This window comes from Camelus ferus, chromosome 27, assembly GCF_009834535.1.
Source record: "Camelus ferus isolate YT-003-E chromosome 27, BCGSAC_Cfer_1.0, whole genome shotgun sequence".
In the NCBI taxonomy this organism is placed as follows: domain Eukaryota; kingdom Metazoa; phylum Chordata; class Mammalia; order Artiodactyla; family Camelidae; genus Camelus; species Camelus ferus.
Window position 1 is genome coordinate 318,617 of NC_045722.1, and position 25,899 is coordinate 344,515.

General features: G+C 54.2%; 1 protein-coding gene across 1 annotated transcript in view; it reads right to left on the reverse strand.

Moving 5' to 3' along the window:
- Positions 1-25,899, reverse strand: part of ITGA11 (integrin subunit alpha 11) — a 111,512-nt gene that overhangs the window by 14,719 nt on the left and 70,894 nt on the right. Inside the window, exons 11-20 of the mRNA XM_032469393.1 lie at positions 19,407-19,551; positions 16,809-16,957; positions 12,999-13,139; positions 12,564-12,767; positions 10,792-10,922; positions 7,164-7,330; positions 6,101-6,243; positions 4,621-4,731; positions 1,161-1,246; positions 149-356 (exon numbers count right to left, since the gene is read on the reverse strand). Coding sequence (XP_032325284.1) covers positions 149-356; positions 1,161-1,246; positions 4,621-4,731; positions 6,101-6,243; positions 7,164-7,330; positions 10,792-10,922; positions 12,564-12,767; positions 12,999-13,139; positions 16,809-16,957; positions 19,407-19,551 — 1,485 coding nt within the window. The remainder of the gene's footprint in view (positions 1-148; positions 357-1,160; positions 1,247-4,620; positions 4,732-6,100; positions 6,244-7,163; positions 7,331-10,791; positions 10,923-12,563; positions 12,768-12,998; positions 13,140-16,808; positions 16,958-19,406; positions 19,552-25,899) is intronic.

The window sequence follows — 25,899 nt, forward strand, 5'->3', positions numbered from 1 at the left end:
CAATCAGAACGTCCTGGAGATGCCTGGACACAGGCATTTTTAAGCTCCTAGGTGATCATGATGTATAGCCAGGCCCCCTACCTGGACCCCTCCTTTCATGCCTCTGCCCTTCCCCTCAGGCAGGCTGGGCAGGCCACCAAAGTCTTACCTTCTGGATCAAGCTGGCAAACTGTAGGTTTGCTGACTGAGAGATATTGAGGACGGTACTGTAGGCGTTCTCACCCTTGTTCTCCAGTGAGGCCTCCACCGCCACCCGCCGCCGTGTGCTCTCTATGATGAAGACTGTGGTATCGAAGGACAGCGTGTACGCAGAGCAGTCCTGGGCAGGCTTCCTCAGCACCCTCTGGCAGTACTCCCTGCAGGAAGGAGACCAGCAGGAATCAGGCAGATGGAGTGGGGAATGCAGGAGAGAACTCACTGTGCATGTATCACCTCACCAATCAGCATGTTTCCCTTTTGGCTTTGGCTGCCAGGAAGCTCAGAGCTAAATATGGAGACAATCCTCTTCATTAGCCCAGATGGTTAGACTCTTTGCTTCTTCACCCTTCTACAAGGTTTGGATGTGCGCTTTCTACTTATTGTATATGTATCTTCTATTTAATCATCTCATAGCTGGATAAAAATTGAGTATAAATTACTTGAAAATATATTATATAAACTTAAAATAGGATCATTATTTCTCCTTGTCTGCTACTTTATTTCCTCCAGGGGATTATGGGTACCCTGCTCATCCTTACTAATTTCCTTAGCATTGAGCCCATGCAGTCAGTCAATGGACTTCAGAGGTCACCTAGTCTGGGGGCTGGAGGATGAACACCCAGAACTCTAGGTCTTCAGCCCCTTCCTTTTTCTGTGGTTTGTAGTGTGGACTCCAAAGAAAGGAGCCCTTTTCTAAACAAAGTTTGAGGAGGTTGGATTAGACTAATTAGTATTCATTTTACAGACGCAGTAACTGAGGCCCAGAGAGGGCAAGGGACTTGCCTGAGGTCGCACAGGAGTTAGAGGCAGAGCCTGAGCTAGACCCACACTCCAAGTTCAGTGTTTGGTCCACACTGCCTATGAGTGCACACGCAGGATTGTTACTCAGGGCCCTGGGAGCCCAGATCCACCAGCAGGGGAGGGGAAGGAGTCAGGGTTGGGGTGAGGCGAAGCCAGCTCACATGGCAGTGGGCAGGTCACTGCGGGCGTCCAGCAGGAGGTCAGGGACACAGTGCTCATCCTCGTTGCAGCCATTCCAGAAGGGCACCTGGGCCAGGAAGAGACAGGTATGGGTGGCTGGATAGGTGACCCACAGCCTCCACCCCCGTCTTTGCTGCAGGCCACCCCTCACCCCCATTGCACACCAGCCCCCCTCTCTGCAGCACTAGACATGGGCTTCATTTTTTTCTGCCCTTTTCACAGACACCATGCTGCTTTTTCTCATGGTTTTGTATAGATACTCCCTTCTTCAAAACATGGCTCAAAACTCAACTCCTCTTGGGTCTCCTTCAGTCCCTAACCGAGCCAGTAGCACAGGACACCCATGTACCCAGTTCCAGTGAACATTTATTGATCATTTACTTATTTACTGTGGGGATTAAGCTCTTTGGTACTAGGGACATGGGATGAGGAAGACACAGCTTCTGCTCAACTCATGGGGAAGATGAGCATGTGAACATATAATTACAGTGTGAAGTGTACCCAAAAAATCTGTACGAGGAATAGAAGGGGCAGAGGGGAGGAGACAATTACTCTGGTCTGGAGATGGTCACAGAAGGCTTCAGGGGAGTGACAGTAGGTCAGAGTTCTGAAGGATGACTGAGTTAGCCGGATGGACAAGGGGGAGAGGGGAGTCTGGGAAGAAGGACAAGCCCGTGCAAAGGTCCTGAGGCATGAAGCAACGTGGCCAGTTTGGGAAATGATGGCTGTTTAGTGTTGCTGTGGTAAGGGCTGCAGGAGATGGAGAGATGGGTGGGGGTCACTTCTTACAGGATCTCGGGGGGCCATGTCTTGCAACTGATAAGAATGACTGACTGCTTCCGGCAGGGGAGTGTCCTCCCAGACTCCCAGACAGAAGGTTCCCTCTGGCTGCTGTGGGTGGATGGACTGGAAGGGTCAAGACTAGAGGCAGAGAGGCCACTGAGGGGTGGCCTGTGATCCTCATGCAAGAGATGACAATGGTGTCGGTGCGGCAGTGTGTGTGGAGGGGAAGCAGGCTACGGGCCTCGGAGGCACAAGCAGCGGGACTTGGAGCTCATCAGGACTAAGGGAGAAGACAGCTCCTTAGCGGGAGGTGCTCCCCTCCTCCCTGGGGATGTTGGCCAAGCCTCCTTTTTGGTGTCTGGAAGGGTGGCTGTCCCACTCACTTACAAATGGAGGGGTTACATGGAGGAGTTCAGCTCAGGGTACACTGAGTTTGAAGTGCCTGTGGCCCACTCAGGGAAAAGCACTCGGGGCGGCTGGGTGTCCAAGAGCAGCCGGGAGTGCACCGTCCCTGCGGGAGCACAGCCCCGGCCCCAGGGAGGGGAACTGCGTGTCACCGAGGCCAGGCATATCTTACGTTCATTAACTTCTCCAAGGTGCGCTCCCTGGGCCTCACTCAGATCCATGCGCTCTTATTTTAGACATGTTTCTATCAAGCCTGCTCCCCTGACTCCCCCGCCACACGGTGGATCTGCGGCTTGAAGCAGCACGCTGCAACAGCAGGCAGCAGGGAAGGCAGCAGAGCCACGTGAAGGAGGGCAGAGTGACGGGACACTCTTCCAGACACCTGGGAAGCCCCCAGGGCTGCACTGTGTTCGGGGCCCACGTTCATCTTGGTGATTTCAAGTCTTTAACGAAAGAGCCCCACCGCTGCCCAGAGCGCTGCTTCAGAAGTAGGAAAACTAGATGATAGCCTTCTGAAAATTTCCCATCCACTTGATTAAAGGGGTAATTTAACGTGATTGGCAATCGTTATGCTCCATTGTATGGAACGGCTCATTCCCCTAAGAGGCAAAATTTCTTAGTGCTAGGAGAGTGCTGGTACTGAGTAGAAGCTACAGAAGAATTTGTAGCAGAGTGACGGGAAGAAAGCTTCTAATTTGCTGGAGGCCAGAAATCTATATAAACAAGATTTTTAGAAATTTAGCTGCTACCCAAAGCCCTCAGTATTATGCCCAGGCTGTCTTTTTCCACTCTATTATTCACCTTTTCTTTACACATTCCCTTCACCCTGCTTTTTTCTCACCCTGGCTGTGCTATCAGCTCTCCTGGAATAAAAGCCCATCCTCCCCATCTCTGCGTATCTGAATCATGGGTATCATAAAGGTCCAGGGCGGTGCCACCTCCTCCAGGCAGTCCCCCTGGCCTATCATCTGATTGCTTGATGACACTTCCTGTGAGCTCACTCCCATCTCTGACTTGGCCCATGACCCTTATCACCACCTTGCATCCATACTGTCAGTGTCAGAGCAGAGTACCCTGTGCATTAGTCTGCATCCTGGGCTTCCATATGCTTATCGAATGAGTGACATGCACTCATTCACTTGCTATTGTGGCTTTGTGATTACTGTGATGGGAAAACATATTAAGACTCAGTGGATCCAGCTTTCCCCTCTCCTGGCTCACAAATGAGGATTCCAGCTTTTCCAGACCGCCGTCTCTCCCCTCTCTTGACCTGCATTCTAAGTCAGCCTCGCTTATGCATTTGTGAAGCAGAACCAGGAGAAGAGGGACGGGGTGAAGGTTGAGGGGTGAGCGGTTGGATGTGGGAGGTCTGGGGGAAAGATGCTGGACGAGCCGAGGGGGTTGACGGGGGTGATGAGAGCAGAGGGGGATTTCAGAAGCCTTGCTTTGACTATACGGGGCTTTTATGTCAGAGAAATACAAGCAAGCACACAAGTAGTTCTGAAATTGTCGGCTGCCTGGATTCCACGTAATTCTCAGAGACATTGCTCAGAGGCTGGACCTCACACGTCATGGTCTTAAGAGCAGTGTGGTGTATTTTCAAGTTGTTTGCCAAATTCCCAGGGTTTATTCTGCCTGCTCTCCTCACACAGCTCAGACAGAATGGGTGACGTTTTCTCTGCCTGGGATTTATATGGAGTTGCAGAGGCAGGGAACATCTGAGTAGCAGACACCAGAAAATTTGGATGCCCCTGGAGTCAGTGATTAGAAGATTTGATTTGGGGGGATAGGGTGGTATAGAGACAATGATGAGGCTAAAACCACTTATTTTTGGAACACCTGGATTTGGCTGGGAGGACTGTCAATCATTCGATCATTCAAGATGCACGGAGTAGGCTCTAGTGGCTGAATCACTCTGTGGCCTCCAGTGCCCTGTCTGTAAAGGACGGAGGTGGGAGATCAAGAACTAAGGTCCCTTCCAGTCCTGTGATTCTCAGGACCCACTCTGTGCTCACTCTTCACTGAGGTTATGGGCAACCTTGCCCAGGAGAAGACCAGGTCCTTACCCTGAAGAAACTGTTCTGCGTGGGTCCCCAGGGAGGAGGGGAGGAGCCCGCCGGGGCTGCAGGGCAGGAGGTAGGAAGGTGTCGCAGAGGAAGAACTCCTCTGTGCCTGGTACACTCTGGCCTGGGCTTCCGGCTGGAGGTGAGGGGTAGGGGTAGGGTACGTGCCGCGCCATGTGCCAGGACGTACCGAGACTCTGAGGGTGGTGGGCCAGCCGTCGTCCAGCATGGGGCCGTAGTCAGGGTCCTCCAGGGAATACTCAACCGAGAAGGTCACTGGCTTTATGTAGTCAGCAGTGTCCTGTGTGGGAGGAGGTGAGGACGTGTGAGGGCAGAGGGGACATCTGGGTCTGGGCCAGGACGACTGAGCAAGAACGTCCACCTCCCTAAGCCAGAGGGCAGCTGTTCCGCCAGCCCTTCACATGAATCTGTGGAGCTTTTAGCATCTGTAGGTGAGTGGAGGTTCCCCGATGTGTCCTAGCTGGAGAGCGCCTCCTGGAAAGCGCCCTTGGCTCAGCGCACACCAACCCACTGCCTGGATCGCCCTTCAAGGTGGGAAGCCCATCCCCTCAGCACCCCAGCCTCCAGGAAGCCAGGCAGCTCCCCATCCCCACCCTCTGTTCAGACCTATCTGGCCACTTCTCATGTGGCGTCCAAATTATGTGTCAGCCTTCCTCCCTCAGGAGCCCAGGCGCTTTGATGAGGCTTGAGAAAAGTGGTAAGTCAATGAGTGAACAAATGTGAAGAAAATAGGGGTGATTCAGGTTGGTCCTATGTGTAGAGCTGCCTAAAAAATCCCCCCCAAGGTACCAAATCTCAGCGGCCTCTTTGTGTGAAGGCAGTGGCTCTGGAACTTGAGCTTGTATCAGAACCTGGGGGAGCCTGTTAGAGCACTGAGCCCCACGCCCAGAGCTTCTGACTCGGTAGGTCTGGGATGGAGCTCGACAATGTGCATTTCTAACACGTTCCCGGGCAATGAGGATGCTGTTGGTCCCAGGACCACAGTTTGAGAACCAGCACATAAACACATCAGAGGGCAACATATTAACAGACACCATGACTTCTTGCTTTTCTGAGCTTGGCTCATTGAATACCGGGGTCCGGTGGGCTCTGAGTGCCCCCTGCCTGTGTCTCCTGGAGGCTGGAGCTGTGGTCAGTGTGTCTGGAGTCTCCAGACGAAGCCTCCAGGCCGCCACTGGTCTCCCTCTCCACCAGGCTGGCCTCTCTGTTTCTCCCTCGAGCTTGGCCATGCCCTGCTCTGCTTTACTTGGTCTTCATTTTCAGCCGATGCCAGCTTATCCCTTTTTCCCGAGCGATGGCCCCTGCTGGCTGACTGACACCTGTCCTCTCTACCAGACGTCACTGAACCCATGCCCTCCTTGGCCTTCACCTTCTGCTAAAGAAACAGTGGGTTTCTGAGAGCTGGCAAAGAGGGGATTTCGGAGGAGGGGACAGTGACATGGTAAGTAGCCTGTCCCAGAGGCCTTTGCCCTGGGGCATGAATGTGGGGTGGCCAAAGTCCAGGACACTGAGGTCTGCTGGGGGCTCAGAACCAGCCCGGCACCTGCTAAGCTCTCTGCCTCTCCCGGGGAGGAACCTCTTCCACCTCTGTATCTCCTTCCTGAAGGGGCCTGGGCTCTGCTGGTGGGGCTGCTGGACACCAGGCTCACCAGGACATGGAAGGTGATCCGCTCACAGTGTTCCTGGCCGGAGAAGAGCAGGGCAGCCCTGTTGGTGTATCGGTCCCCGCCCTCATCCAGGTGGGCCCGCGGCGTGTACCGCCTCTCATCCATGGTGGCATTATACCTGATGCCTGGAGGAAGGAGAGGGCAAGACTATAAAGGTGGAGCCATGTTTCCATCGAAAGACTGTTTGCCACTCTTTAAAGATAGCCTCTGGAAAGTCAGCCTCCTCCAGGGAGCCCTCCAGGCTGGCCAGGGAAGAGTTATTCCTTTCCCCTCATAAGGCTCAGTGTCGGCACAAAACTCTCACACAGAGAGTGAGTGATGCAGTGAAAAAGGGTAAAGGAAGGACCTCAAGAGAAGAGGGAGGCAGAAGAAGGAGAAACAAAGATGGAGCTGATAGCAAACGGAGAAGAACGGGAAGAAATGGAGGGGAAAGTGAACAGAGTGGAAGAGGAGAGGAGACAGGATGAGGGGTCAGGGTGATGCCCTGTTTGAGCCCCTCATGGAGCACCACACAGCTCTCTACCTCTCCCAACACCTCCCCAGGTCTCGCCCTCGGCTCTGGGACCCCGTCAGGTCTGGGTCAGATCCTCCGGGAGGGCTGGCCAGGCCCTGCCCACCAGCTCCTTAAACCTAAGACTGCTCTGGGGTTTAAGGCCCGCAGTCTCCTCCCCTTCAAATACCACCGATCCTCTGGCTCCCAGCTCCTCTCCAGGGTCTGACTCTTGCTCTGCATCTGACTTCATGGCTTCCACATCCCAGTTTGCTCCACTGCTTCTCAGTCCCTGTTCTGATCCAAACTTTGTCTCTGTCTCCTTCTTCCCCAGCCTCTCCTGTGTTGGTCACCGCACCACACTGCCTGGAGTCAGAGCCCCTCTCTGCCCCTTGGAGTTAGAGCACTGAATGGCTACCCAGGAGTCATCAAAGCAGCTCCAGGTGCGACCTGGCACTTAAACCCATTTCAGCAAAAGCCTAGATTTAGAAACAGAGCGACTGCAAAGTTCCTGGGGCAGACTGAGTCAGGCAAGTGGGGAGGGGTCTGATTTACCCACTGTTGCCGTTTGGAAGTGGGGTGCCAGGAAGACGGGTGTGAAGCAGAGGAAGGCAGCCAGGCAGGTGGCGTCTCTGCCGCTGCGTTTGCAATCCCTGTGAAAGATGTTGATCTTGGAAGGCTCAAAGCGGAGGCTGGCGTTGATCTGAACCACAGGGCGGGACCTGGGGAAGAAGGGACAGACGCTAGGGTGGGCGGGATGCAAGGTGGAGCGCCAGATGCACTGTGACCCGCAAAACCAGCACTGGAGGGTGAGATGGGGCAGGGCAGGAGGCTGGGCAAAAAAGTGCACAGGTGGGTGAAGAGCCGGCTCGGCTCGGCTCGGCAACCTACAGCCCCTGCAGCCAGCCCTTCTTAGTTCCCTCGGGGCTGCACTTGCTGCAGACCACCTGACGTCCTGCCTTCTCATCACATCAACCCCACGTGTGCATTAGAGCAATCTGGAGAGCTTCAGAAAACTCCGATGCCCAAACTGCTCTCCAGCTCCAATCAAATCAGAGTGGGCATCAACATATCTGAAAGCAGTGCTTCTCAGATTTTAATACATTTGCACGTCTCTTGGAGACCTGGTTAAAATACAGATCCTGAATTCCTATCGAGTTCTCGGTGTGGCTGGTGCCGCCGGTCCCTGGACCACGCTTGGGAGAGCACGGGCAATAAAATTCCCCAGGTGATTCCGGAGATTTCCCACCCACGCTCCTGCCCCACTCAGGCTGCCAAGGAAATGCAGATTTACGTTCTCCTGTCTAAGTCAGAGTTAGGGAAGGAAAATCCTCCTGTCCAAACCACGCATTTACATAAAAAGAAGTGCAGTGTGATTTTAGATGCTTCAGTTTTTCGTGTGATTCTCTGCGCTAATAATACGCTGCTCTTCTTGGCATAAGGGGGATGGCGCCTCCTCTGTGCTGAGGAGCAGGAAGGGTGGATCTGAATCTTGGCTCCACTGGTTTCTCACGGGACCTTGGGCAGGTCACAGGGCCTCTCTGATGGGGAACTGTGAGAGTCAAAGCAGGTAAGTGAGAACACCCTCTGACAGTGTAGGTTGCTGTGTAAACATAATAGCTTATGTCAGTGGTTCTCAAACTTAACCGGCCTTTGGAAACAAACACCTGGGGAGTCTTTAAAAATTACCGCCGCCTGGGCCGCTCCCCTCAAAATTCTGCTTTACATGGTCTGGGTGAAGCCTGGACAACGCGCGTTTTAACAGATCCCTGGTGACCCCAATGGCAGCCGTGTTTGGGAGCGAGTCTGGCTGTAAAGCCCTCCCAGAGGGCTCCAGCCCCAGTGTGAGCGCTGCTCACTCGGGCAGCATTCAGGTTAGACCTCACCAGCTGGGGCTTGACCGAATCCTTCCGGGAGACGGACTCTTCTGACACGTGTGCACATCTTGTCTCCTGCAAAGGACTCGGTTTACGCGTCGCCCTGCAGACCCGAGAGGCCATGTCTACCCGACCCTGCATCTTGTTCACCTGTCCTGCTTCCGCATACAGATCTGACATCCCTCATCTATAACCCCTGGCCTGCAGACTTCACATTCCCTTCAAGTTCTAGTCATTTCTTTCAGCCTGTGCCACCATGCGATGCTGCCGGAATTCACCCAGCTTGGCTTAAGACGAACAGTGCTTGTCTCGCTTGCTCCCATGGGTGTATGTATCAGTACCGTGCATCGTCGCTTCAACACAGAACTGCTTATTTCTACAGCCTGCTAGTTGTATGATGTCGTGGCTCTTATTTTCATTGGCTTGCTTGAAACAAAAAGCACAGAGGTTGAACGTTTACTAAAACAGGTAAGAATAGGTAAAGCGCATGCATTAATGCAGTCATCCCCTTTCAGGTGGGAAGAGAGTAAACCAATGGCTTCATTTTTTATTCACCCTTTGGGCAGAAAATAGACTTTTTTGCCCAGGTTGCTGCCCCTACAAGTGGAGCAGAGCTTCAAAGAGCGGACAGGTCGTGGTGCCACTGCAACAGTGAGGCTGGACCCGCAAGGCCCTGCTTCCCAGCGCTGCCCGGAGGGCCAGGAGGCCCCGCTTGGAGGCACGCGGTGGCCGTGGTGAGTAGAAAGCTACGGAGACGGCTGCTGAGCTGCTCAGGCCGGCCCCTCCAGCCAAACTGACCTTGTGATGGACACGCCCCTTCCTGGGCACTCTTTTCTTAGGAACAACTTCATCCTTTCTCACCCTAGAGGTCTTGAAAGAAGGTCATGGACTGAACTCAAGAAAACGGGCAGACCTTCCTCAGTTCCTCCACAACAGGAAGTTCCCATCAAGATGGAAGGAATGTAGCCCTGCTCACACCTGACTGTCACCCTCCTGTTCCCACTCTTCTGTAAAACTCCAGGCCCCTTACCCAAGGTGGGCTCGCAGTCTTTAAGACATGAGCCTGTGGTGACTCCCTTTGCCTGCAAAGCAATGAAGCTGCTTTTTTCCATCCTCCCAGAATCTGCCTCCGACTCTCAATTCAGTTATCGGAGCACAGAGGTCAGTTTTTTGGCAACAGTAGCACGTGGGGGATATGAGGAGCCGGAAGACACACTGCTCCCTGTCCCTCCCCCGAGGGGCCGCTGCTCCCTGACCCCCTGGAGGGGCCCCTGCAGGAAGCAGAGGAGTATTCTGCCTCTCTGGAGAGGCTGGAGCAAGGAGCTGCTCAGACGGTGAGGCCGCAGCGTGTCCAGTAACAGCCCCTCCTCCCGCTCTCCTCCTCCCCCGCTTTCCCGGGACCCTTGCCTCCCTGCGCTGGCACTGAAGCTGTAGCCTCAGGCTCTGTTTCGTAGGGAACCTGGACTAAGACACTTCCCCACTGGACTGTGATGGTCTTGAGGACCAAGAACAGAAAGGCTCCCGCTGGGGAAGTCCTAGGCTATCTCTGTTTAAAGTTGTATGAAGACTGTGATCGTGTTTGTATGAAATGACATGCAGGTGGGAAAAGGGTTGTAGGAAATACGCCAAAATGTTAACAGTGGTAATGTTAAGGTGATGAAACCCTGAGTAATTTTTTCTTTGCAATAACTTAAAGAAAGTTTTATAAGTTTTCTTCAAATTATTGTATTTATAAGGAAAAATATCTCATCAGCGTGTATAAAATTAGCTGAAATTAAAAAAAATTTTGGCTCAAAAAGTAGCCAACACATCACATGGTGAAGTAGTCAGACTTTTTTTTTTAAGCTGGAAACTGTTGCTAAACAGAGACCCCCCAAGTGCAAATGCATGACAAATACCTGGTGGGTGGTGCAGAAAGGAGGCCCTGAAAAGGGAAACCAGGACTGAAAAGGGGTTTGGAGGAAAGCAATCTTCTCTCACACTAGGGGGGAAGGCGATGCTCCCACTGATAAGAATGCCCTTAGCCTGCCCCTCATTGATGCAGCTTGAAAAGCTAAGACGTGCCCAAGTAGCCAGAACTCAGAGGAGAGCATCTAAGAGTCCACTGAGAAGAAGGATTCTCGAAATAACTCACACTGATTCTGCCAAAAGGAAATCTGTACTCGTGACTGGACGAGAGTGGGGTGAGTTGGGCCAACAGTGATGGAAGACAAGAGACAAAGATTCCAAAGCGTGTCTTTGAAACCTTGCATCCGGCATGACCCTCAGGAGAGCCCAAGAGGTTTAAGAAAAGTGGGGGAACTAACCACAAAATCACAGCGTTGCCGAGGGCGCCCACCGCCAGGTCCACCAGCCCGTCCTCGTCGAGGTCCAGCTGCCCGTGGATGCTGCAGCCAAAGTACTGGAGGCCTGGAGCCAGCTTGGAGGCGGCGATTCTCTACAGGGAGTGGAAGGAGAGAGATGAGCATGGGCCCCGTTAGCACGGGATGGGGCAGGGCCACCCTGAGGGGTGAACACTACTCGGAACCCTGGAGAAAGCCTGTCTGAAACCATCAGGAAGCGTCCCCAGCCCAAAGCGCTCTCTCCTCTCCTGGTCTATTATGGTGCCTGAGATTCCTACCACCACGTCATTCTCTGGACTGAACAGTGTGCCATCAGAGTTCCCCACTGAAGAGGGAAGGGAGAAGGGGCAAGACGGGGGCAGGGGATTGAGAGGTACAAACTACTATGCATAAGATAAATAAGCTTTGAGGATACATTGTACAGTACGGGGAAGATAGCCAATATTTTATAGAAATTAAATAGAGTATAACCTTTAAAACTGTGAATCACTATGTTGCATACCTGTAACTTATACAATGTTGTACATCAACTATGCTTCACTTAAACAAGCAGTTGCCCACTGAGTGTAAATACACATCACCTGGCAGGTAACCCATCAGCATCTTGGACTGTGGGATGTTAGAACACCTTACCGACAAAAGAGGGAGGGGAAAATGATGACCATGAGGGGATGGGACTCAGGGCGGGTCACTTTTGGGGAGAGCAAGGTCTCCAGCCAGGGACGAGGAAGCTCAACTAGGCGCTCTCTATGGGGCGCCAATTCAGGCTTGGGTCCTCGGGACTTCGTTGTTACTGTTGGGGAGATAGAGTCAGTGGGGGAGAGGGTATCTAAAGGGGTGATGGGAAGGTATTCCTTTTTAATTCAATATAGTTGATTTACAATGTTGTGTTAGTCTGGTATACAGTATGGTGATACAGTTATACACACAAATATATATATATTCTTTTTCATATTTGTTTTTATTATAGGTTACTACAAGATGTTGAATATGGTTGCCTGTGCTGTACAGTAGGACCCTGTTTATCTGTTTTATATATTGTAGTTTTTATCTGCAAATCCCAAACTCCCAATTTATTCCTCCCTGCCTTTCTTCCTGGTAACCGTAAGTTTGCTTTTTATGTCTGTGAGTCTGTTTCTGTTTTGTAATTTCATTTGTGTCATTTTTTTCTGATTTCACATATAAGTGATATCATATGGTATTTTTTTTCTCTTTCTGGATTACATTATTCAGTATGATAATCTCGAAGTCCAACCATGTTGCTGCAAATGGCATTATCTCATTCTTTTTTATGGCTGAGTAGTATTTCATTATATGTATACCACAAATTCTTCATCCAGTCATCACCTGATGGGCATTTAGGTTGCTTCCATGTCTTGGCTCTTGTAAATAGTGCTGCTGTGAACATTGGGGTGCATGTACTTGTCAAATTACAGTTCCCTCCGGATATATGCCCAGGAGTGGGACTGCTGGATCACAGAGGGTAAGTGTGTTTTCAGTTTAAAGGAATCTCCATATTGTTTTCCATAGTGGCTGCACCAAACTACAGTCCCACCAGCAGTGTCAGAGGGTTCCCTCTTCTCAGGAAGGTCCTGAAGACAAAGGCACCCATTTCAAAATTTCAACTTGAGGCAAGCAGAGCCAGGGTAGACGGGAACCCTTTCCTGTGCGTGGACACAGTTGAGTTACTGGGGCTCCCAGTCCCAGCCCCACCCGTCTACCAGGGTGAGTGTTACCTGCTTTGGCGTCTTGAGGATGCCGCCTTGGAAGCCATGGAAGATGTAGATGACTCCTCTGTGGTGGTCCTCCAGAGGGGCTCCCACCACCACGTCATTGTAGGAGTCCTGGTTGAGGTCCCGGACCGAGGCGACAGAGGAGCCGAATCGGGCGTTCTGGTAACTGTGGGAATCCTTCAGCGTTCCGTTGTAAACAAACCAGTCCTGCAAAACCAGGGGCAGGAAAAGGTGGGGGGACCTGCTCTTGGCAAGGGCTCTCGGGGTTGTGACCCCTCTGGCCTGCAGCACCCCCTCCCTGTTCCTCTCCTGCTACAGAAGCCCAGCCACAGAGGAGGTTCCTATTCTCCCTTGCCCCTCAGCTTCCCGCGGACGCCTGGTCAAGGCCGGGGCGGCGGGTGCCCCGGGAAGGCTGCCCGCCCGCCCGGCACTTGGTACCTGTCTCAGATTGTAGACGTACACCCTGCCGCGCTCCACGCCCTCGCTGAAGTACATGGGTGCGCCCACCAGCAGGACATCCGTCACCCCGTCGCCGTCCACATCCACTGAGGTGATCTCACTCCCGTAGTAAGAGCCTATCTGCGGCACAGGGGCGGGAGGGGCGTGGGGCTGGGCCGCTGGAGCAAACCCAGGGCAGCCTTTGCCTCGGAAATTTTGGTGAACACAGGAGAAGGGTCTCCCTCTTCCCTCCCTCTGTGATCCATCCTGCCCCCACTCGGCTCTCCATGATTTACTGTTAGTGATGGCCATTTATTCTGTCTGTAAGTTATACAATGGCAAAGGAGTGAGCAAAATAAAAACGATAAACGAAAAAGAAAACGAAAGTCATCCGTGGTCCAAGCATCCACCTGCACCATGAGTGTTTCAGCGTCATTTCTTCTGGGCTGTTTTCTCTAGGGGGTGTGTGTGTGCGTGTGTGTGTGTGCGTGTGTGTGTGTGTTCATGGTTTTATTTTCATACTGGGTATGTAGTTTACATACTGATTTTTTAAAAAATAAAACAATGGACCATGAGCATTTTCTCCATGACGTATTGTATTTTTTTCTACAACATGATCGTTGGTGATTCTATCATATTCCCGATTGTGCATATGCCAGACGTGTCTGATCAACCCTCTGTTGTTGGACACTGAGCTCGTTTCAATTTTTGTTTTATGTTGCAGATACTCTGGGATTAGCACCTTGGATGATGACATACTTTCTTTTCAGAATCTGAGCACTCACTGGGTCCCTCTCCCACCTTGGGCACCACGATCTCCACTTAATTGAGGCACCGTCTGCAACATCAGTCAGAAACCAGAGGTCCTCCTGGCTGCACCCTCCTCCTGTCCCACCCGCAGTACCCCAGCAAGTCCACCTCGTGGATCCATCTGCTCCCTCCTCCGAGGCTTCTTTCCTGGGTGAGGCACCTTCCAAAGGGCACCCCACTGTCTCCAGGCTGGCCCCTCCAACTGACCCCTGTTGGGGGTTGGAGTGGCCTCCAGCTGCTGACCACACCGCTCCCTTGCTTCTGGGGAAAATGTCCAAACTCTTCAGTCTGACCCTCCCTCCCCAGCCTCTGTCTTCCACCCTCTGGCTCCCACACCTGCTGCTGACACACCTGAGTGACTTTTCTTATCCAAAAGCCCCAGGCTCTGGCTGGGTGGCAGCTTTCCCCTGCACAAACTTTTTTCTTGCCTGCACCCCTCTCCTCCCCACCCCAGGTAACAACTGCCTTCAGGTCACTTCCTGTTGGAAGCCGCCCCTGCCCTTCCCCACCCCACTCCCTGCAACCTGGGCCTCTTCCACGCTCCTCCAGCCCTGTGCTCCTCCTCCAGCACCTGCTCCCCCCACGGGGCATCTCAGAACCCTGCGTGCTGCCCCTGTGTGTCCCCTCCAGGCCTGGATGTCCAGCACGCAGGAGGCACTCAGTGGATGTTCACAGGAGCAGAAGGTCGCTTAGGAAAGGAAAGGAGCCCTCCCCAAGGACAGTCTCTGTGTGAGATGCTCCACAGCCTCGGGCAAGCTTGTGTGAGCCCCCAGCTGCCTCAGGAGACATCATTGTTCTTATTTCACAAGAAGGCAGTGAAGCTCAGAGCAGTCGAGCCCCTTGCCCGAGATCAGAAGGCTGGTCACAGCCAGGCCGTTTGGAACTCTGAGCTGCCTGACACCTGAGCCCAGGACTCCCTCTCCCTGGGCCATCTCCTGGCTTAGGGTGTTTTCAGAAGAAATCTATCTGCAAGCATTAAAAGCTCTAAGCTGAGGAGAATGATAAAAATACAGAAGAGAGAAAAAGGAACTCATAAACACGGTGGGGTTGGGGGCAGAGATGTGCCTGCGTAAAGTAACCAAGAGGCAGACAGCAAAGAGGGAGGGGGCGGGAGATGTTGTCTAAGTACGTGGCCTCAGCTCTGCGGGTCACTGTGATTTGGAATCCACTTAACTCAGCTGCCTTCAGCACTGTGGTTTCAGATGCTGGAGGCGGAACTGGGCAGTAAAAATGTCATAAATTCGCCAGTGAATTCCCTCCAGCTCTCAAGGTCTAGCCTTGGATTCCCAGAGGAACTGGCCTTGGGTGGAGTGTGGGCGGGCTCTCTCAGTGCCTTCGGGGCGTGAAGAGGAATGGTGGAAGGATGGCATCCTACAGCTGGAGGGGTTTAGGTTACACCCAGTGAAGAGCCGGTCCTCGGGCTGACAGGCCAAAGCCAAGAGAAGACACAGGAGACAGGGCTGCTCCCAGGCTCCGGAGAACCAAGGGCTGGCCAGGCCAGGGGTCAGGCCGAGGGTGCCATGGATGCTGCCAGGCCGGAGGGGTGAAGGCCTGGTTTGGGGATTGTTGGGGGCCAAGGTTCGGCATCATGTTGAGAGCCCCACCAAGAGTCCTGGATTCTGAACTTGGCCCAGCCATGAATCTACCTCTAACCCTGGAAAAGCTACGCTGCTTCTCAGGGCCAGTTTTCCAGGGCGATTGGGATGACTGGCAGCAGAATCCTGTTGTCTGATTTTTCTCACCAGCACTGACGCTATCATAGCTCTCCAGCTTGCACTCATGACTGTCCAGCACGGGACCTTAGCAGCACCATCTGGTTGCCCACACGTCTCAGGCAGGCGGTGATACTGGCAGCCACACAGTCCCATCCCAGGAAAGGAAGGACGTTGGCATCTCGGTGAACCCAGGGCTTCGGGGTGGGTGGCTGCACTTTAACCTCTGGCAGCAGAAAGGTGGCTTGAGGAACAGGAGTGCCTCCTCAGGACACCTCGGGGGCTGGAAGTCCCAGTGGGGGGGGGGGGGGGAGTGGCTATAACCTGGATGCTGCCTCTGGCCCTGAACTCTAGACATGACCAGAGAGGGGCTGGCGGTTGGAGGTGAGACAGGAAGGGGGCAGGCCAGCCATTCAAGGAATGATACAACAGTTAACATCAAAATGGCGGAAGATTCAACCCCCAGTAGGCCTTGGCTCAGGATGGTGGGAGATCTAACTTCTAGTAGAACTTGAGCTTCCTTATACGTTCATTGTAACACATTAGCATGGTGAATAACACGCCCACAGACACCATGGCAGTCCCAAGACTAGCCACGAAAGGTCAAAGGGTGAGAAATGGCCAACTTCCTGGGAATCCCAGCCCCTTCCCCAGGTACTTAGACTGGTCCTTCCACTTATTAGCATGTGAAGCCGCTGAGCCCACAAAAACTGGCAACATGGTGTCTCGCCGCCTCTCCCTGTCTCTCCATTTGGAGACGGCCTACATTCTGTCTATGGGGTGTGTACTTACTTTGAATGTAGCACCCAACCCCCACACCTCGTGGCCTTTCTCTTGCCTTTCAACGTGTCTCTCTGAATAAATCTACCTTCACTCAACTGTGGCTCACTCTTGAATTCTTTCCTGCGCGAAGCCAAGGACCCACACTTGGCGGGGCACGTCCCAGGGGCTCAACCAAAGCCTGGGACACGGCCATTCTCACAGCCCACATCCGTTTTTCCTGCTTCAGAGGTAGCATTCGGGCGAATGCATGCAGACAAAGGCCCCATGAAGTAGGGGACAAGCGATTCTGGGCTCTCCTTGCTGCAGCAGGACCAGGGCCTGGCTTTCTGGGGAGTGGACATCAGCTCTAAGGCGGGTGTGAAGGAGATAGACAACCCCCAATCAGCAAGGATGTTTATGGGTCTGCGGACAGTCCTGAAAGGGAGGAGCTGAGCCGCAGTCCCCTCTAGCCAGCCTTTCCCATCGGCCCCCCACTTCTGCCCACCCCCAGCCTCCCCTGCATTACCTGCTCGCCCCGCAGGGCCTGGTGGATGGTGAGACTCCGGTTGTTGTGCATGGTGAACAGGATGGCTTTGCCTGTGTGGTTGAACCGGGGGGCTCCGGCCACGTACACCCGCCCCTGCCCGGAGGACACGACCGACGTGACCGTGTACCCTGCCACAGGGGGAAACAGGCTGGTCTCTGGCCCCGTGGCCTTGGCTGACCTCGCCAGGCCTGGTGTGCGGCTCAGCTGCGTGGAGGGTGGCTGGCGAAGGGGGTGCGTTCAGAGCAGGCCCAGCAGATGCGGCAAAGCCGGGCAGTGATACTTGAGCTCAGCCGGGGAGGCCTGGAGGCCTGGACGAAGCCTGGCTTGGGAGGGGGCAGTGGAGGGTGGGGAGAACTCCCTGTGCCACCCCCTACAAGGAAGCCAGGTGGGCCACTGTGAGGCATGGCTGACCTGAAACCTACACATCACCCACCTCACCCACCTCAAAGGTGAGCACAGGAGAGAGGAGGAGGAGGGGGCCCCAGACACTCTTCTTACATCGGGCAGGCTTTGATTTTGATCCCCACTGTCTCCCTGGGGACCAATCAGTGTCCTCTCATTCCCAGAACCCCTGCCAAGCGGTCCACTGAAAACTGAGGTGCTGACTGTGCAGGGGCAAAGGTCTCAGGGATTCCTGTAGTCCCAAAGCTTCGCAGACTCAGAGGAGGGAGCGCCCAGGCTTTTCTCAGTCCACACAAACAGAACTTGAAAGAGAAAGGCGTGGAAACCCAGGGGCTCTTTGGGAAAGGCCACCAACCTGTGTTCTCAAGATCTGTGCCTGATCACTGTGAATTTCAAGCCACCCACCCGGCTCTAGGAAGTGACTGCAGTGTCTTCAGGCAGCTTTCCTGAAGGCAGGGCCCCAGCAGGTGTGCAAAGCTGAGAGACCCACTTTCTGCCAGACAATTTGGAAACTGGATCCCAGTGTTTAGATGGGTGTCAGGCTGTGTTGGCAGTTCCTGGGTGGTTTCTGGGGAACGGGTGTCTCCTGCCACGTGTGCGTGCCTGCGTGTATGTGGGTAACGCTGTCTCTTGGGCCCTGCCAGTTGCTTCCAGAGTAGCTGCAGGGTGCACAGAAGAGCTGATTCCGTGGCAGGAAGTGTGGGTGCAGTAGGGTGGGCTACTCTGGTCCCAGACGCAACGTCTTTGACTCTTGGAAGTGTGCTCTGGGAAACGGGGCTTGAAAGGGAGGTAAGACCAGGATGCCACATTGCGGGGCGGGGGTGGGGCTGCCATGGCCCTGTCCTGCGCAACCATAAATGGATGAGGTAACCATAAATTTGTTTTCTATGTCTGTCAGCCTGCCTCAGTTCTGTAAATAAGTTCACTCACGGTTACCAGGGAGAAAGGGGATGGGGAGGATAAAGTGGGAGTTCGGGATTTGCAGACACTAACTGCCATATATAAGATACACAACAAGGTCCTGCTGTACAGCACAGGGAACTATATCCAATATGTTGTAATGACCTATAATGAAAAAAATAGGAAGAGAATCTCTATATATGTAACTGAATCACTATGCTGTACACCAGAAACTAACACAACATTGTAAATCGACTAGACTTCAAAAAAACAAGTCCTGAGAAAAAATTTAAAAAAATAAATATGTGAGGGTGGGGCGGGGTTAGCCTTGTGGCGTGGAGGAAAGCTTTCTTCTGAGTCGAGCCCTCAGTGGCACTTCTGAAAATGTTCTCAGCTGGCCCTGGGCCTTGGGCTTCCTCAGGAGGAGGGACGGTGGTCGTGGGAGGGTCTTGGGGGCAGGCGTGGGCCGACTCTCACAGCCCCAAGCAGCGCTGAGAGCTTCCTGCTTCCCAGCTGTCTGCTGGCTGTGGTTTCAGTTCCCATGTGGCTCTCTGACCAGCAGGCGGGGCCACCCTGAAAGCTGGACAGCCGCCCTGACAGCCTGACCAGAGGTCCCGTGGCCAGAAGTCCATCAGCTTCCTCAGCATGGAGGCGGTGAGCCTGACCTCCCAGTCTCCTTGCTCCAAACTCCCCTCTCCCTCAGGGAACATCGGGAGGAACCTTCCAGAGACCCCAGACACTGCCCTCACTGGTGACCCCAAGGAGGAGGAGGAGGGGAAAGGCCCTCCCTCAGGACTCCACCCAAGGCGGTAACTAGGGTGGAGGCAAGATGGCTGGAGCCTGGCTCCATCCCACCAGGGCCTCCTGGGAGGACAAGGAAGCCTCTGTTGGGCCCGGGGGGATGGGAAGAATGTTCAGCCTGCTGCTCCTGCAGGCATTTCGTACAGATACATCACTATCTCCCTACTGCCCACATGAAGCAGCTCAGCCCCCAGAACCTGGCATCCGAGGTGTCCCACTGCCACCTGCCCCCACCTGCCCCTCCCCTCCGCTCCAGCACACAGATCTGCTTCAGTGTCCTGACCCGCCCGGCACTTCCCACAGCTCCCCTCTTTGTCTGGCCCTTCTTGGCAGATTCAAATCTTTTCCTGCCCTGGGGACCCAGTGTAGGCCCCGGCTTTGGCACAATGGGGCCAGACTGCACCAGCACGCTCGCTGGACCACAACCACCCAAGCCCTGGAGACTGCCAGCCATCCCTCGGCTCTGGCTCTTACCTAGGTACGCGCCGTGGTTCTTGAGCTCCTCAGGGAACTCCTTCAGGTAGGACTCACGGAGAGGAATGACCTTCCCGCCGCTGGTCTCCTTGAGTACAGCTCCATTCCAGTCATAGGCGCCAACGGCTCCCAGCAGAACCCCATCCTGACATTGGGGAAGGGACACACATCAGCTCGTGCCCCCCAGCTGCCCCTCGCCAGGAAGCCGCCCCAGGCCCCACAACCCTGAAGCAACTGCCAGCCCCCTCGGGCACCTTTACCAGCCCAACTTCCAGCCAGGACTCGGCCTTTGAATGAGCTGAGGACCTTCTCGCTCCATTCTATTCTTAGCACAAAATGGGTCAAGCTGATTCCAAGGATGGGATCTTGGGGGAAAAGGAATGTTCTAGAAGCAAACTCCAAACCCAAGACCAAAGCTCTGTTCCCCTTTGGGCTTCAGACCCTCCAGGAAACCTCTTGTCTCCGTCCCTTCCTTCTGACACTCCCTCAGGCGCTGCCCCTACGCTTCTCCCCTTTCGACACTCCTCTGCGGTGTCTGGGTGGCTTTCCCTCTTCGTTTCTTCAGGAGAAATGCACTGTTTTGTGCCAGACATTCGATTGTTGCTGGGGATACCATCCCTGCTCTCAGGGAGCTTGTAGATACCAAACAAATACACAAATAAATGTAACACTTGCAAACTGTGATAAATGCCATGGTGAGAGTTAGTTCAGATTGAGATGGGGGTCAGGAAAAGCGCTCTGAGCAAGTGATGCTTACCCAGATGCCTGGAGGGGAAGGACAGCTTGTACAGAGGCCCTGAGGCTGGAGAGAGTTCAGAGCCTTTGGTTTTAAGGAACTGAAAGCTGATGGGGCTGGAGCCCTGAGTGAGAGGAGCAGGGTGGCTTAGTGAGGCTGGACAACACCTTAAGCACAGGAGCTTGTCTTCAGTTGCAGGGGCAGCAGATGCTGCAATACTCGGGCTCCCCAGGGGGAAGTCTTCAAGGTCATTTCCAAGGACTGGGTCCACTCAGTCTCTGGGCTGCCCCTGCATCCTGGCCCCCTCCACAACTGCCCACACAACTAGTGGGTACTTCGGGAAGACCAACAGCAAGCACTCAGAAGAGGGTGAGAAGTGACAAGGGACAGTGAGGGGCTGAGGAGCGGGGTGAAAGCAGGCAAGGGCCACCTTCCTGGGCCACCTTGGTGACCACGGGCCATCCCAAAGCAGGAGCATCCAGCTTTGCATCCCAGCTTTGGGCTGTAAAAGCACACGTTGGTAAGGTCACCTCTCTCCCACTGAGCCCTCCTTCGGCCCAGCTGGTTGGTGAGATTTGAGGTTTCCCCCACCACTTGGGGACCAAGGCACTCAATTTCTCCTTGCCCCCGAAGCAACGGTACCAACAGAAAAATGTGACTCTGGCCTGGGGACATTCAGAGCCACAACTAGACACACAGGCAGAGCACCCATGCACTAATTTTTTTGGTGGTGGTGGAGGGGGTGAGATTGGAAACCTTAATAAGCTAAGCTTCCTTTTCTCATTTCCAAGCTGTCACTTTAAAGAGTAAAGTTGATCTTCTGTAAGGGTTAAGAAGCCCTAATATTCCATAGGTAGAACTAACTGTTCAGACAGAATGTTTTTACAGCTATAAGTAAGCTGGTCTTGGGTGAGTCTGATGGACTTCGCTGTGTTTCATGTTGCACTTTCTGATTAGCTTTCTCCCTCTTACTCTGTGTGCCTCCGCCTGGCAGAGTCTGACAATCTGGCGGGGCCAGGATCCCGGTCAGGGCCTCAGAGACTCACCGCCAACATTCCCCGCACTTGGGATGTGTTCCATTCTTTGTGGAATCCTTTCTCATCCAGTCACCCATTTGTATGGGACCAGTGGGACAGATATTCATTGTCTGCACTAGACAACTAAGCACCTGAGGTTCAGAGAGGGAAAGAGAGTTGCCCAAGGTCACACAGCAGGTCAGAGGCAGGGCTGGGACTTCCACCAGGGAGGTGGGTTGGACAGAGGAGAAAATACCCATCTGCTTCCTGGAAGCCCCTGGATTCTGCTTCCGATGCAACTGCAGACCAGGCTTCTTTGCTTCATGGAGAGGCCTTTGAAGATAAATGTCTGGCTCTGCAGATGACCAGAAGCCTTAGCAATGTACTGAGAAGGGCTGGGTCACCCCGGATGCCTGGGGTTCAGCTGAGGGAGACCTGACTCACCCCATGTGGGGCTTGGGAATTCCACCGGGGTTTCTGGATTTGGAAGCACCGGGCTCACCTTGGGCCATCTTACCCCTGCAGTGGCTGCAGGCTTGAGCTCCCAGGGAGAGGCCCTTTCCTGAGTGGGGTCTGCTGGGGGCTGGGGGGAGTTCCACCTAGGACAGTGTGCCCTGTGTGGAGTGGGCTGGCTGTGAGGGCAAGCCAAGGCCACCAAGGCAAACCTCAGTATGTCACAAGGTTTTCCCAGCTGGGGGAGCCCAGACGTTTTGAGTTTGGAAAAAATCTGGAAGGGTGGGGCCAAAACAAGGGCCAAAGCTTTGACAGAAGCAGCCAGGCTTGCAAGCCTAGCTGGAAAACAAACAGGGCATTCTGGGGAAGAGCCGGGTCCCACACTGCAGGCCTGGCACCAGCTCCCTGACTCACGGCCTCCTCTCCTACGAGGCCACCCGGGCTCCCACCAGATATGACCAGGGTGTGCCTGGTGGCCTTGCACAGATGGACCATCGGCACCAAGGCAGCCCCTTGGCTGACTCTCCTGGTGCTATGTGCCGAAGTGAGCACGCAGGCTTGGTGGGCCTCCAAAGGCCTAAGGCCAAGTCCATGGCCTCCCGGAGAACCACCTGCACCTGCACTCACCCAGGTGTGGCGCCCACCATCGGACGCTGCCAGCTCGGCTCTCAGCTGCCCTCTGACCCACCCTGCAGCCTTGCCAGTCGAGGGAATGCCTCCTGGATTGCGACCATATCTCCCCAGACTCGGAGTTCCAGCCAGCCCTTGTCCCCAGCCGGGGTCTGGCCACATCCCCACCACGGGAAGCAGCGTAGTCTCGGGCAGCGGTTCCCAAATTGGGAGCTTTAGACCTCCGGGCAATGTTTGGCAATGCCTAGGCAAGTTTCTGCTGTCACAGCTGGGGCGGGGGTGGGGTTGCTGCGCCCTCGGGTGGGTGGAAGCAGGGCGGATGCTGAACACTTGCGATACCCAGCAGCAAAGGTGGAGCCAGCCCAGATGGTCAACAGGGCCACGCTGAGAATCCCCGGCCGGGGGGGGGGGGGGTTAGAGCAGGAACTCTGGGGTCAGACATTCCTGAGTTCTAGCTCGAATTCCAAAGCTTCTAGCTGTGTGACCTTGGGGAAGTGCCTCTCTCTCTTTCTGCTGAAGGGGCCTCAGCTGTCAATAGCTTTGCCGTGAGAATTAGCATTTGGAATCCTTGACAGGGCGCTTGGCAGCCAATAAGGACTAAGGACACAGTAGCTCTTCTCACTCATAAATTCCTGCATAAAGCACATCTGGGGAGGAGGAGTCAAAGAGTCGGATCTCACAGTCAAGCCGGGCCTACAGGTGAGTCACAGAGCAGGCAGCCATGAGGAATGATCCGACAGAGGCAAGGACAGTCTGTTCTGAGGGCCCACAGGAGGGAGTGACCAGCTGAGGGGGTGGGTCAGTTTGCAGTGGAGTTAGGAAAGGATTTGAAGAAAACCTTACTTGATTTATTATGAAGTAAGTCTCAAAGTGCAAAGTTCCAGTTCCAAGGCGCAAGACTCAATTCCACACGTATTTTTTTCAGACATCTGCTCAAAGACCGAGTTTCAGAGAGGTTAAATGATTCATCTGAGGCCACACAGCCAGGCAGTGCTTCCTCTTGCCTGGCAGTAACGGAACGAGAACCCCAGGTGCCAGCAGTTCTTGGCACTGGTGAGGCAGGGCTGCGGGGCAGGTGGAGGTGGCCGCCGCTGGCCCCGTGCACAGGGAGACCACCTAGAGGGCACTGAGCACTGGCCCCCTCCCCCGATGCCCCCATGGCTCCTTTGCCTGCACGTCCATCACCAGAGGGACCACAGCAGGGGTGGGAGCCTGCTCCAGGAACCCTTCTGAGGCGAATGCGTTGTTAGAGGGTGGATTATCTTTCACTAGCTGCTTAGGTGCTCTCGGTAGAAGACGTGTTTTCATTAAGTCTAGAGCAGAGCCTGAGGAAGGGGTGTCTGGGAGTTTAGACGGGGCTGGCCAGGAAAGACCCAGAAGCGAGCCCGCAGCCTTTCTGGGGAGAGGGGTCCCTCCCCGTCTGCGGTGCTGGAAGCTGGCGAGCAGGGTGGTGCAGGGGGCGCACGGGGGCTAAGGGCGTGCTGTACTCCACTGCTCATGCCACATCAGAGGACTGGTCCCTTCTGTTCAGTGGTCTGCGAACAAGGCCCAGGAGTCGGGCACTGGGCTCCAGGCACAGCCTGAGGACCTGGGGCTGGGCTTAGGGAGACCTCGATGAACCAGAAACGAGTCCTGCCCCCAGAAGTCCACATGCAAACAGCCCAGGACAGCGTGGCGGAGACCCTGGCTGTGCTGGCCTGGCCTGGCCTCCTGGGGCAGGCCCCCGGACAGCCCTGACCGCCCGCCCCAGAGCTGGCAGGGGCAGGAGTCCACCGCTCAGGGCAAAGGGGGCTCAGCCAGGGTTTGCAGATTTTCGGTATCGCCACTCCTTGTACCACTATGGACGAGCACCTTTTAGTTTTGATTGAATCACGGACACAAACTCTTAGGAAAGACATAAGACTTAGTTCAAATGCAAAACTCTCAGGAAAGATGAAAACTGTAAATCTTCAACAGCCGAGAACCTTATAGAATAGCCAGTAACCTGAGCTATCCAGTCTACAACCCCAGGAGGGCTGGTGCAAAGGGCACAGGCTGAAGAGGCAGGGGTGGCTGGGGCTGTTGGTCTGGGAGCCAAGAGGCTCTCCCCTCCTCCACATTGGCCTGTTTCAAATGTAGCTGAGAGCTGGTCCTGCCGGACCACGGTGTGTGATTTAAAGGAAAAACGATCTATTTCCGTCCTGGGTGAGTGGCCAAGCCTTTTATTAGGGTGACGAGATCAGCCTAATAAAACTGCTTCCTTCTGTAAACGTCTGGTGTTGGGGAGATTTATGGAGTGTGCTGTAGGAGGGCCCATCGCGGGTGGGGCTCCTCTGCGGCTCCGTCCGTCACCGCTGGCATCAGCTTCCATGGTCTTCTTCCTTCCTCTACACCTTCCCCCAGGGCCCATGGGGTTATAGACTCCTAGAGGGATGGATGGATCCCTTCTGCAAGCTTTCTAGCAAATGCATGCAGCTTTATCTTGGTTTCTCAGCTTGACAGGGAGCTCACCACCTCAGCAGGCAGCCAGCACTAACAGAAGCCACTCCAGCTCTTAACGGTCTTTGCATTCATTTCAAAACACTACGGAGCCACTGGCTTACAAATCCATTCTAAAATTTGGCCAAGGATCCACAGCTGGTCTTCCTGATGGTAATTTCCAGATTATTCTCTTTCCCCTTTTTGCAAATCAAGACTGGAATTTCCTGGGGCTCCAGATCCCTGGGTTTTCCCAGCTCTGCCCTTTGGCCATCAGCCTGGGATGTAATGCCTGTGGCCTGAGGCGTTGGCTCTTCCAGGGGCCAAGGCATGTCTTGGGGGTCTCCTCTCCTAACCTGGGTTCTGGTCCCCCTGTCCTCTTGGTCCCCTCTTTCCCCTTCCTAACTGCAAGGCTGGTTTCCTCGCTAGGTAAGATGGCAGCAGACCAGGCGATCAGGCCTGGTCTTTCCTCTGCCACTTGGGAACATCCTGCGGGGTCCTTCCCGTGGGACTAGGGGTCTTTCCTTCTGACATCACTCAACGGGCCCAGGGCAGATGAAGGCTCTTCCAGCACACATGCAGGAAGCAGCTGTCGGAAGCTGTCTGTGGAGCATTTCCAGAGGAGACGGCGTCCAGGGGCTCACCCAGGAGATGGACTGACTCAGGCTCAAGATCCATTCTGGGCAAAGTTGAAAGGCCAGACCCTCCTGCCCTCAATCCCCAGAGAGGTCTTACAGACCTGGAGAGCTGCAGGGCTGCACGCCCAGGGACTCGAGATGGCTGTGGACAATTATGACGGTATCAGCAGCCTGGCACCAAAAAGCCTCTGTGCTCTAAAATAGCAACCCAGTGGCCTGTCACAGGGCCAGACAGCCCACCATCATTGCACCATTCCTTTGGATTTGGAAGGGTTTTATTAATTTAAAATTTGTTTAAAAGTATCAAAGAGTCTCAGATTTAAATATAATCACTGTCTCCTTCAAAGTCTTATCAGATAAAAACTTCCAGATGCTCGTCACTTGAAAACAAGACACAGGGTAACAGAAGAACTGGGGTCTGTATCTCCAGGATGGGGAGAGGCACCCTCGGTCTCTCGGATTAGGGGAGGAAGCTGCAGGGAGCAGCGTACGACCTTGACCTAAACAGCCAGCTGGGCTCTGAGCTGCTGGTCTCCCCCTGCAGCCGGGGAACCCATGGACCC